This window comes from Musca vetustissima, unplaced genomic scaffold (assembly GCF_032173495.1).
Source record: "Musca vetustissima isolate MV318-11 ecotype Yass unplaced genomic scaffold, APGP_CSIRO_Mvet_v1 utg23908, whole genome shotgun sequence".
NCBI lineage: Eukaryota > Metazoa > Arthropoda > Insecta > Diptera > Muscidae > Musca > Musca vetustissima.
In genome coordinates this window covers 208,024-221,259 of record NW_026879590.1, presented here as the reverse complement: position 1 = coordinate 221,259, position 13,236 = coordinate 208,024, and the positions used below count along the sequence as shown (strand labels likewise).

Sequence of the window (13,236 nt, the reverse complement as noted above, 5' to 3'; positions counted from 1 at the left end):
TCGATATGGCTGTAATTTGGTATAAGGGTTCTTAATGACTGACATACTTATATGACTGTAATTTGAATTTCGGGATATTGGAAGGTAAAACACATGTTTGCGGAATTTTTTCTATATAGGTCCAAGTTTTGATAAAACGCCCCACGAATTTTCTCATCGAGGTGGCTATAATTTGGCGTATCGGATTCCTAAAATACTTATTTAAAGAAATTTATATAAAATTTTCAAGCTAAATTCACAAATCATCATATTACGTACAAATTCACAAATTCGAATTTATATAAGAAAACAAGTACAAATTCAATATTTATTCAGCAATTGTTGTTAATATTGCTACAAATCAAATAAATGATTTAAATTAGATCAGGTATTTCATCATTGTTCGCATTATTGCAAATATTCTTTATATCAACAGTTCCTTTTAGCGTCGATTTTCTGGAAAGGAGAGGATAATATATTAAAATAAAGAAGACAATTAAGGGTGAAACACATAAGAGGATTTTGGCATGTTTAGTTGGCTTATTTTATTGTAAAAAAATAAAGGAAAATGGCGTTCAAAATAAAATTTGACTCTAATATTTCTTTATAAATTGAAATTTCATTCAAAACCAACATAAGAGGCCAGGCCTGAATCCTTGTATGTGTTTTGCCCTTTAGTTAAATTCGCATACTTACTTTCGTGTTGCATATTCCCTATTAGATATGCCCAAAGATTTTTCTGAAAATTAATATTTAATATTTTATATAAATATAAAAATAAATTTAACGATATGATGTGATTTTATTAAAACCTAGTATAATCGGGCCAAGTCCGCCCTAAAATAATCTAAAAATTACCCCTGTATGTATAGGAAATCATGTGGAATATTGGTGCAAGTCATTTAGACAGCAAAGATACAAACCCATTTAACCAATATGTTTATACATGGCCAATTGTCTAGTAAATAGTAAATTATCCTGCGTTTACAAACGACATTTTTGATAGATATTAGCAAAAACACAAACCGTTTTCGCCAATAGATTTATATGTTCGACAATTGTTTTGCGACTCTTCTCAACTTTTTATACCCTTCACCACACTGTGGTACAGGGTATTATGTCTTTGTGCATATGTTTGTAACAGGCAAAAGGAATCGAGATAGACCCATAGTTACTTTTGAGAATATGCATAGAATCACTTTCTGAGTCGATTTACGCATGTCCGTCTGTCCGTCTGTCCATGTATTTTTGTGAACAAAGTACAGGTCGCATTTATGATCCGATTTGGATGAAATTTGGCACAGTTTACTTATTTGGCCCAGGGACGAACCCTATTGAAATTGAGAAAAATCGGTTCAGATTTAGATATAGCTCCTATATATTTTTTCGTCCGATTTAAGGTAAATGGTGCACCAAAGTCCCTATATATCGTTCGATTTGCACGAAATTTGGCACAGCGTAATGAATTAAGTCTAGAATAATGTCAGCCAAGTTTCGTGAAAATCGGTCCAGATTTAGATATAGCTCCCATATATAGTTTCGTCCGATTTTATGTAAGTGATGCACCAAAGTCCCTATATATATTTCGATTTGCACGAAATTTGGCATAACGTACTTAATAGAGCCTAGAGTGCTTTATGCCAAGTTTCCTGTAATGATGTGTGCTGAGTTTCGTGAAAATCGGTTCAGATTAAGATATATATATATATATATATATATTTCCGTCAGCTTTAATGTAAATAATGTACCAAAGTTCTAATATTGCATAGATCGATTGATTTTAAGTAATTGACACACCAAGGAACCAATATATGATTGAAAGAACAAAACGTACTGAAATTAGTATAACCCAACCTGTGAAAAGTTTCGTTGAAATCGGTTCAAATTTGGATATAGATTCCACATATATTTTCATCTAAGGTAATTGGTGCTTTTAAGACCCTATATATCTTTGCACGAAATTTGGCATAGCGTGCTGAATTTCCAAGTTTCATGAAAATCGGTTCAGATGTATATAAAGCTCCCATATATATATATATATATATATATATACGCCCGATTTTAGGTAAATGGTGCACCAAAGTCTTTGAAAATCATTCCATTTGCACGAAATTTGTCATAGCGTACTGAATTAAGTTTAGAATGACGTGAGCTAAATTTCGTGAAAATCGGTTCAGATTTAAATGTAGCTCCCATATATATTTTCGTCCGGTTTTATATAATTGGTGCATCGATAGGATACATCTGTTGAATATACCCAAAGTGGTGAAGGGTATCATATAGTCGTCCCAGTCCGACTTTACTACTTTCCTTACTGGTTATTTATGGCAAAGACGGACACGTGGTCAAATAATAAACCAAAAATACTTAAAGCGCATTTACACCGGGCGTGTTTTATCATACATCATCAATTAATTCTCATTTAAGGGATTAAGGGATTTTTTGTGGCGGGCATGATAACTCCTCACTGGAACATCGGAATCCGAAAATTGCAACGGTGTTAGAAGAGTACATGTCTGGCTCTGGTATGAACTATGATTATTGACTTCGCTCTAAAATTAACAAAATGGAGGACCTCTGAAAAAATATTTTTGTAATATCGCAGATTTTTTACCAAAAATCAAGTTAAAAAATAAGGAAGATCTTCACCGATTGGCTTTATCCTAGTTCATACGATAGCTATGCACTCACAGAGAAACATGTAAAAATTTGGAATCGATTGGGTTATTAGTTTTTGAGTTATCGTGCCTGCCATTCACAAAAAATGTTTAGAGAAAAACTCGTTTAAAGTTTGAAAAGCCCTTCAGCCGTCACTTGATAAATCGGCTATATCTTTAAGAGTTCTTGAGATTTTCACTTGAAATTTTGTAGGGACATATTTTATTTAGTGTAGATTCGAATTATATCAAAAAGTTTGACCCAGAGATTGGGAGGTCCCCTTAAGTTTTAAATACATCCGGAAAATATTTGTCAAATTAGTGACGATTTACGTAAAACAATGAAAAATTTGATGATGGTAGCTATGCTGTACCTTGTACCTATAAAATGGTTGCAACTATATTCCCATAACTCACCTTCAGATTTCATAGACAATAGTTTATTCTCATTTAATTTAGGTGCTGTAATAACTAATTGGCCGGTGATTTGAGAACGTTGAACAATTGACTCGGACGGTTTAACTTCTTCGTTTAAGGCTATTTGAAATATTTTTCCTTTTACCACAACTCGAATATAGTTGATTTCCACATCCACTTTTAGGTGTGACGTTTCGAGATATCTGAAATTATAATTAAGTTATGATAGAAGAAGCAAAAAGAGTAGACATATGTTAAAAACTTGAGGTGAAATTATTTATAGTTGTGAAGTATTCTATTCTGTACATACTTATAAACATCCAATTCCAAAATATATTCATTAGCTTCATCCTTCAATCTGAAAGTTAAATCCGGTTTATTAAGATTATATGGGCGACCACAGGGAGCAAACAATGTTGGATTTTTCTTAATAGGTTTATCAACCCCATTGCAATTTTCTTTTTGACGACACTGTTTTTGGTATTTTGCCATTTCGATACGTATTTCTGGACAATTTTCACTTTTGGAATCCCAAAATGTTTTAATGCGTTCACTTTCATCGTCAATGCTTGACATTTTCGCCTCCAACTCTTCCTTCTGTTGGAGAAAACGTATTTTCTGCTCATCCCGTTGCATGGCATAGACGACCTGTCGCTGAACAATAGCTGCCCGATATTCTTTTAAATGTGGCTTGGCTTGCAACTTGTGCGTCTGAGTTACTTCTTGGCAATCTAGACTTTCTAATTGTGGCAGCGTTGCAATAACATATTCTCTATAATTGGGATAATCACAACAAGGATTACCCGTTAGGATGAGAGTTTTCAAATTGTAATTGTCTTTTAGGCACTCAATCGATGTCAATTCACCAATAAAATTCAATGTCAAATCCAATTTATTAAGCGATTCCAAATGTTGTAAATTTTCGATGCGTTCAATATTGTTGAGAGCTAAATTTAGATATTCCAAACGTTTCAATTTGTTAAGGTTTTCTATTTTGGAAATTAAATTCGATTGCAACAAGAGAATTTTTAAATCTCGGCACCAATTTTGAAGATGCTCAATGCGTTCGATATCCTCCTGATGCAGTGATAGTTCTTCCAAAGTGCTAATAAGCATTTCATTGTGTTCTGATTTTTTTCTCACCAATTCTTCGGTAACTGAAATTTTGAAATTTGTAATAAAGTATTTAAATTTTACTTGCAAACTCGCAAATACTTACTTCGAACCATTTTTACTTTCGTCTTTTTTTCTTGAAAACAAATGTTTTTTTATTTAAATCAAAATAAAAATAACAAATCTTTTGTGTTTCCATGACAACCATATATTGTAAGTGTTTATTTTACTTTTATTGGTCTTCAAACCAGTGACAAAGGTTACCACCCTCGTAATACACTCAAAACGCAACAATGACGTTTAATATGAATATAGTAGGACCCCGTCTTTACCAAAAGTTTTCAAAATACTTAAAATCGACAGTATGTCCTGATTTACATTAGACAACAATCTTAAAATTGCTGCAAGTAATATTTGGTCTGTTCCCGTACTGCAATAACCTACTAATTTTACTATATTCTTCGATATCATAAAGGAACAATTTTTATCGTTGTAAAAAATTTACATTTTTTCAGGTTTTGGAACAGACCAATTGTCTATCAATCAAGATGGCATATCAAAACAAAAATTGGTGTTTTCTCATACTCAAAAAGTTGTCAAAATTTATGCATTAGAATACCATCCCATGCGACAATTTTGATTTTTTTATCTAAATGTAAATTATCGGTAATCTCGTTCAAATCGAAATTTATTTGTATGCAATTTGTAATATGTATTTACAACCCCTTACCTGCTACCTGCTAACCTCCTATACAGTGGTGGTCGCAGAATTAAAACATTTACTGTGGTAAAAATTGTTTGATCAGCCCTCGATTCGTTTGAAGTATTTTTGAACATTTTTTAATTCAGAACACTTCGATATACTGCACTCAAGAGATTTAATGTGAAAATGGAAAATTATTTCATGCAATTTTTCCATAAATAAAGGTTTTTATGAAAATACAACGACTTTGAATTGGCCATATAATTGAAACATTGTGTGATTTTTTACTTGACTGCATTTTTTGAAAATATTTTTTAAAAAAGCTGTTTAATTTAATTAAATTATGTAAACTAAGCACCGATAAAATCATTTACTGCTAAAAATTTTTGAAAAAATCTGTAAAATCTATCAAAATTGCCAAAAAATTGTACAGTACACCTTACATTCAGAAAATATCCCTTATTATAGAAAATAAAGGTCCGAATGCACCAGAAATTGCTAGAATTAGTAGAAAACAATAAATAATTCTCAAAATAAATAAATATTTGAAATAATAACTCAAAAAAATGGGAATTAACTTAAAGGAACGATTCAACTTCGATAGCCTTTATTGAAGAAGGCCGGAATATTTTTGCAGTATGTGAGGAAATATCGATTGATATTGGCATTTATTATATCAAATCGATTGTTCGAGTAGTACAGAATATATTTCATCAAAAAATTTATCAGTCACAACAGAACGAACAGAGATCAACACCCATTTTGACGAGAAAACGTTTCTGGTACACAGCAGCATGTTTGATGGTTAACTCTTGACCCTTAAAATCTATTGAACATGACAATATTTTGTCCAAAATAATATTTTTTGAATAGAATAATGCCCATTTAATCTATTTTAGCCTAAAAGAAAGAAAAATTTTACAATTTGACAAATATTTAAAGTCTTGAGTTGAGCATCAAAATTGCTGCTGTGTAGCAGAAACTTTTACTCGTCAACATAGGCGTTGATCTCTGTTCTTTCTGTTGTGACTGGTATATTTTTTGATAACAAATATTCTGTACTACTCGAACAATCGATTTGATATAATAAATGCCAATATCAATCGATATTTCCTCACATACTGCAAAAATATTCCGGCCTTCTTCAATAAAGGCTATCGAAATTGAATCGTTCTTTTATGTTAAGTCCCATTTTTTTGAGTTTTTATTTCAAATATTTATTTATTTTGAGAATTATTTATTGTTTTCTACTGATTCTAGCAATTTCTGGTGCATTCGGACCTTTATTTTCTATAATAAGGGTTATTTTCTGAATGTAATGTGTACTGTACAAATTTTTTGGCCATTTTGATAGATTTTACAGATTTTTTCAAAAAATTTTATCAGTAAATGATTTTATCGGTGCTTAGTTTACATAATTTAACTAAATTAAAGAGCTTTTTTAAAAAATATTTTCAAAAAATGCAGTCAAGTAAAAAATCACACAATGTTTTAATTATATGGCCAATTCAAAGTCGTTGTATTTTCATAAAAACCTTTATTTATGGAAAAATTGCATGAAATAATTTTCCATTTTCACATTAAATCTCTTGAGTGCAGTATATCGAAGTGTTCTGAATTAAAAAATTTTCAAAAATACTTCAAACGAATCGAGGGCTGATCAAACAATTTTTACCACAGTAAATGTTTTAATTCTGTGACCACCACTGTATGTTACAATCTCAACAGATCTTTAATAGCATTCGATTAAAATCAATTAAAAATGAGAGCCGATCGATGTTTGTTGGGAAATGAAGTCTCTTTTTTATTATTTCTCTCTCTCTCGCCCTTTATCATCTCTTGAAATAGTTAAACATTGATAATGAAAAGAAGTCTAATATTTGTGTTCGTTTGGTTATCAATAGTTTACAACAATAGTTTAATTTTATATTTCAAAGCAGAAGGTATGCTACTTTAAGTAGCAAATAAAAGCGATATAATAAAGTAATCATCATTCTTTTAAAAGTTTTATAAAAATCAAATAATGCCCCAAGAAACCAATGACGATATTCTAAGATTATTGACAGATCAGGAACTAGAGGAACTATTGCAATTATATACTGAAAAATGTGGCATAGAAAGTTTTCAATATTTACTCATTTACACACAGCTTCAATGGAATAAGAAACTACACGAAAAAGAAATCGATGCACAAAATGAAAAGTGGATTTCATTCAGTCAAGAATTTTTATAAGAATTTTTACACACATAGAAAGGGAGATTTACGTAAAAATGGCACATATGTGTGTCTGCATCAGGATTTAGTGAGTATTACATTAATATACAAAATTTAAACCAAACTTGACTTATTCCCACATTTCAGATACAAAGTGTAACCTTCCATAGTTGGGAAGCAAACTGTAATGAGTTATTAGAGTGTTTGGAAAATACCAATTTAATTCAGTGGAAAAACGGTGCATTACTTTTCAATATAGCACCAGAGTTTTCGGAAAGTGTGAAAAATATTGTAGTTAGAAAAGGTGGGGTCATAAAGAGAGCCAGATCATGCCAAGGATTGATTTTTAAGCCAGTATATGGTTTGAATCCTAATAAAACAAGGTATACTACAACAAATTGCCAAAAAATTGTACAGTACACCTTACATTCAGAAAATATCCCTTATTATAGAAAATAAAGGTCCGAATGCACCAGAAATTGCTAGAATTAGTAGAAAACAATAAATAATTCTCAAAATAAATAAATATTTGAAATAATAACTCAAAAAAATGGGAATTAACTTAAAGGAACGATTCAACTTCGATAGCCTTTATTGAAGAAGGCCGGAATATTTTTGCAGTATGTGAGGAAATATCGATTGATATTGGCATTTATTATATCAAATCGATTGTTCGAGTAGTACAGAATATATTTCATCAAAAAATTTATCAGTCACAACAGAACGAACAGAGATCAACACCCATTTTGACGAGAAAACGTTTCTGGTACACAGCAGCATGTTTGATGGTTAACTCTTGACCCTTAAAATCTATTGAACATGACAATATTTTGTCCAAAATAATATTTTTTGAATAGAATAATGCCCATTTAATCTATTTTAGCCTAAAAGAAAGAAAAATTTTACAATTTGACAAATATTTAAAGTCTTGAGTTGAGCATCAAAATTGCTGCTGTGTAGCAGAAACTTTTACTCGTCAACATAGGCGTTGATCTCTGTTCTTTCTGTTGTGACTGGTATATTTTTTGATAACAAATATTCTGTACTACTCGAACAATCGATTTGATATAATAAATGCCAATATCAATCGATATTTCCTCACATACTGCAAAAATATTCCGGCCTTCTTCAATAAAGGCTATCGAAATTGAATCGTTCTTTTAGGTTAATTCAAATTTTTTGAGTTTTTATTTCCAATACTTATTTATTTTGAGAATTATTTATTGTTTTCTACTAATTCTAGCAAGTTCTGGTGCATTCGGACCTTTATTTTCTATAATAAGGGTTATTTTCTGAATGTAAGGTGTACTGTACAAATTTTTTGGCAATTTTGATAGATTTTACAGATTTTTTCAAAAATAGTTATCAGTAAATGATTTTATCGGTGCTTAATTTACATAATTTAACTAAATTTAAGAGCTTTTTTAAAAAATATTTTCAAAAAATGCAGTCAAGTAAAAAATCACACAATGTTTTAATTATATGGCCAATTCAAAGTCGTTGTATTTTCATAAAAACCTTTATTTATGGAAAAATTGCATGAAATAATTTTCCATTTTCACATTAAATCTCTTGAGTGCAGTATATCGAAGTGTTCTGAATTAAAAAATGTTCAAAAATACTTCAAACGAATCGAGGGCTGATCAAACAATTTTTACCACAGTAAATGTTTTAATTCTGTGACCACCACTGTATGTTATTAACGTTAACAATCTCAACAGATCTTTAATAGCATTCGATTAAAATCAATTAAAAATGAGAGCCGATCGATGTTTGTTGGGAAATGAAGTCTCTTTTTTATTATTTCTCTCTCTCTCGCCCTTTATCATCTCTTGAAATAGTTAAACATTGATAATGAAAAGAAGTCTAATATTTGTGTTCGTTTGGTTATCAATAGTTTACAACAATAGTTTAATTTTATATTTCAAAGCAGAAGGTATGCTACTTTAAGTAGCAAATAAAAGCGATATAATAAAGTAATCATCATTCTTTTAAAAGTTTTATAAAAATCAAATAATGCCCCAAGAAACCAATGACGATATTCTAAGATTATTGACAGATCAGGAACTAGAGGAACTATTGCAATTATATACTGAAAAATGTGGCATAGAAAGTTTTCAATATTTACTCATTTACACACAGCTTCAATGGAATAAGAAACTACACGAAAAAGAAATCGATGCACAAAATGAAAAGTGGATTTCATTCAGAAAGAATTTTTACACACATAGAAAGGGAGATTTACGTAAAAATGGCACATATGTGTGTCTGCATCAGGATTTAGTGAGTATTACATTAATATACAAAATTTAAACCAAACTTGACTTATTCCCACATTTCAGATACAAAGTGTAACCTTCCATAGTTGGGAAGCAAACTGTAATGAGTTATTAGAGTGTTTGGAAAATACCAATTTAATTCAGTGGAAAAACGGTGCATTACTTTTCAATATAGCACCAGAGTTTTCGGAAAGTGTGAAAAATATTGTAGTTAGAAAAGGTGGGGTCATAAAGAGAGCCAGATCATGCCAAGGATTGATTTTTAAGCCAGTATATGGTTTGAATCCTAATAAAACAAGGTATACTACAACTTTTAATACATTTCCAAACAAAAAGGAATAAAACCACCATAAGATCAATTTCATTAACTAAAAATTATTATAAATAGCATTATGAAAATTCCTATTAATAAACAACTTTAATTTTAGCATTCCTGATGGTTATGATTTAGCTGAACTACAAGAAAGACACGCTGATTTGATACACTCCCTGTGGGCAAACAACAAAGAAGGTTCATTGGATTATATTAAAGGTCACATACAGATAAATAAAACCATTGGCTTATATCAAAAGTCTAACAATGAATTAATCGGTTGGATTCTTCAAAATGAATTCGGTGGAATAGCGTAAGTTTTATTATATTATTACAATACAAGTAAACAATCGAGATATTTTGGTAAACCACTTTTAGAGTACTCCAAGTGATGTCAAGCCACCAAAGAAAAGGATTTGGAAGAATTTTAGTTGAAGCCTTAACAAATATTATTGCCGAAACTGAAAGCATACCCGCCACGGCATGGGTTGTAGTGGGAAATGTAAAATCAGAATCGTTACTGCAAAAAGTTGGATATAAAAGGGCCGTTATATATGAATGGATACAATTGGAAATGTGCAACTAATTATTACCAAACGGCAGTGAGGTAAAAACAAAACTAAAAACATTTATAAATTGTAAACCAAATGTTGAAATTAAATGTATTATAGTTAACTAAATTAGATTTTCCATATTAGAAATATCGTATCGACTTTTATAGAGGTTTTTTCAAAGGGCATAGTTCATCACCAATTTGAACAAGTCGCGGACTGGGTTTAATATCTCTGTCAAACGAAAATACACTTTTCCATGCATTCAAGCCCAACTCCAAAATCATTCCATTAATTATCCATAAATTACAATAACCCGCCACAGCATGGGTTGTAGTTGGAAATGTAAAATCAGAATCATTACAGCAAAAAGTTGGATATAAAAGGACCGTTATATATGAATGTAAAATGTGCAAGTAATTATTCCCAAACGGCGGTAAGGTAAAAACAAAACAAAGGCATTTCTTATTGTAAAAAATGTGCTACACAATGAATGTAACTTTGGTGTATCATAAAGATTAAATTAAATAAAATATTCCACTATCTGAACAGAATTGAACTAAATTTGACTTTCCATGCGATTTTCTATATAAAAAATATCCTATCCATTTCTTTAGAATTCCAATGTGATCTAGAATATACGAGGTTTGTTCCAAAGACATGGTTCGTCACCAATTCAAACCAGCTGGATCAGAAGCATGTAATCGCGTACTTCCTATATATCTGGCAAAAGACAGTACACATTTCCATGCATTCATGATCAACTCTAAAATCATTCCATTTATAAATTATCCATTAATTTCATTGAATTAATAATAAAAAATATTTTGAATATTTACTTGTTTCAAGTAGTATTTAATAAACAACATTTATTAAATAGTTTACAATATTCTTCGTCTATATACAATGGAGCATGTTTCTTAAACAATACGATATAAAGATGGGTTTATTTTTTATAGCTTCACAGACTGATGTAATGATCATCTACATCAACAAGTTGCAAACAGCCGTACAACAACCAAAAAAAAAAACATATACACTCATAAATACTGACTTAAAACAAACACTAACTGAATTTGTGATGAATTACTAGAAACATATCTTCAACAGTAGCTTTAGAAAATGGCTCGTAATTTTTGTCGCTAACATAATTGTATAATCATATTTACAAAATTGCCTAAAATCATTTTATAATCTTATTACTGAAAATCATCATTAAAATTTTATTAAACTAAACAAATAAAAGTCGAGTTGTACTTCCATTGGGTATCCCGCTTCCGTTGGCTAAGAGACTATTTGTGGTGCTTGAATTGTAACCATTCGTTGTCTTGTAATTTGTTAAAGCAGAACCTCGATAATAAGGATCCACTGTGTTTTGTAAGGGGGTATAATTGATACTACTCTTCGTTGTAGTTGGTATTATAGGTTTCTCTTTTGTTACCTGCTTTGCCTGAAATTACAAATACAAACAAATCAGTTATCTCGTTAAAAAAGTGAAAATTAGATGTAATATCCTTACCCTGTTATAACATAATACGCCTACAATGGCCAGGCCCATGCCAAAGCAATTCACCCACGTTACTGGATTTCCCAAAATAATCAGTGACACAGCTATCACAAATATCCGTTTTGATGCACTTGCAACTGCATACGTTAGAGGTGTCACCAATGACAAAACTGAAAATGCAATTATATTCTGAAGCCAATTCAAAACACCATCAGCAAAAAGTAATGCGATCACTCGATAATCCAAATTAGTCTGGAAAGGCATAATAAAAAGAAAATTAATAATCTTAACAGCACAGTAATTTGTTGACTTACAATAGCAGGATGTTGAATGACTTTGAAACTGTCCATATAGAGCCAAATGGGTAGGAACATAACTAATGCCAATTTGCCAAGCAAATGTAACAAACGCAAATGATGTATTCCTGTGTCCTTGAGAACCTATACAAATATTTACATTTTATCGTAAAGTAGAGAAAAATAAAATTAATAATTATGTGTTTTTAAAAAAACAACTTGACTTTTTCCTCAATTAGTTAATGTATTTTTCAATTACAAACTTACCTTTTTCGAAAATATATTTTGCAGTGAGAAACCCATAGTCGATACTAATGCCGATATTAAACCCAACATATCAAATGAGATTTCCGTCAAAGTAGCAATTCCGACTCCCGTTATAATTGGTATTAAACTCAGATATATCATTGTTGATTGCCTTTCTTTGAATAGCAAGCGCGAAAGTATTACCGTGAACAGTGGCATTGTGGCTTTAACTGCAAAAATATGAACATAGAGATTATCATTTAAATAGCATGTGTTTAACGGAATTGAACACGTCATTAAGACGATTCCATCCGCTGCTTATTATGTACCTGTATGAGCATAAGAAACAGGAACTTTCCACAAAGAAATGTGAGACGTCACCGAGGCCAGAAATTTACCAAATGCCAGGGGAATAATCAACTTTAGGTAGTATCCTCTGGGTAGTTCTTGGTATTTTCTTATTTTCCACAAATTGAAGAATGGACCACTATACAATGTGATGCTGCAGAGTTGGACCATTGTCACCGTCATTGGAAACGGAAATTCGTTTAGCACCATTTTCCCAATTACATTGTTGCTGGACGAAATTATGTACCACACAATGCATAGCGTCAACACAACCAAGACATGCCTGGAGCCCGTACGTTTCGCAACTCCACTCATAATTCGTTTCTTCTTGTATAATTCCAGAGGACGTCGTAATTAAATATTGTTTAACGTTGAAACATCAACTTGTCACTTGGATAATTTATGTGCACTAACTAAACTAGACTTATTCTAATATTGACACAGCATTGTTGTTGGGTGTTTGAGCCAAATTCCTAACTATTTTTGGAAGTAAAAACTAAATGTAAATATTTATTCAATGGATTTAGTTGGTCCAACCTTCCACAAGCAGTTGTTGACGTTTTGTTGACGTGACAATTGCGAGAGGTTGCCATACAAACAATGGATTTATAC

General features: G+C 31.1%; 3 protein-coding genes across 3 annotated transcripts; 1 reads left to right on the top strand and 2 right to left on the bottom strand.

The window, feature by feature from the left end:
* Positions 1–353: 353 nt before the first annotated feature.
* On the bottom strand, positions 354–4,282 carry LOC133324563 (protein tilB-like). The gene is made up of 5 exons (XM_061533403.1): positions 4,273–4,282; positions 3,364–4,210; positions 3,054–3,256; positions 676–718; positions 354–435 (listed from the first exon to the last, which is right to left on the bottom strand). The coding sequence occupies exons 1-5, from the start codon at positions 4,280–4,282 to the stop codon at positions 354–356; spliced, it is 1,185 nt and encodes a 394-aa protein (XP_061389387.1).
* Positions 4,283–9,100: 4,818 nt separating this feature from the next.
* Positions 9,101–10,262, top strand: LOC133324561 (uncharacterized). Its single transcript, XM_061533402.1, has 4 exons — positions 9,101–9,367; positions 9,427–9,662; positions 9,792–9,989; positions 10,055–10,262. The coding sequence occupies exons 1-4, from the start codon at positions 9,101–9,103 to the stop codon at positions 10,260–10,262; spliced, it is 909 nt and encodes a 302-aa protein (XP_061389386.1).
* Positions 10,263–11,432: 1,170 nt separating this feature from the next.
* LOC133324549 (solute carrier family 35 member E1 homolog) lies at positions 11,433–13,102 on the bottom strand. Its single transcript, XM_061533391.1, has 5 exons — positions 12,606–13,102; positions 12,298–12,506; positions 12,049–12,174; positions 11,747–11,986; positions 11,433–11,677 (listed from the first exon to the last, which is right to left on the bottom strand). The coding sequence occupies exons 1-5, from the start codon at positions 12,937–12,939 to the stop codon at positions 11,459–11,461; spliced, it is 1,128 nt and encodes a 375-aa protein (XP_061389375.1). The 5' UTR covers positions 12,940–13,102; the 3' UTR covers positions 11,433–11,458.
* Between the last annotated feature and the right edge of the window lie 134 nt (positions 13,103–13,236).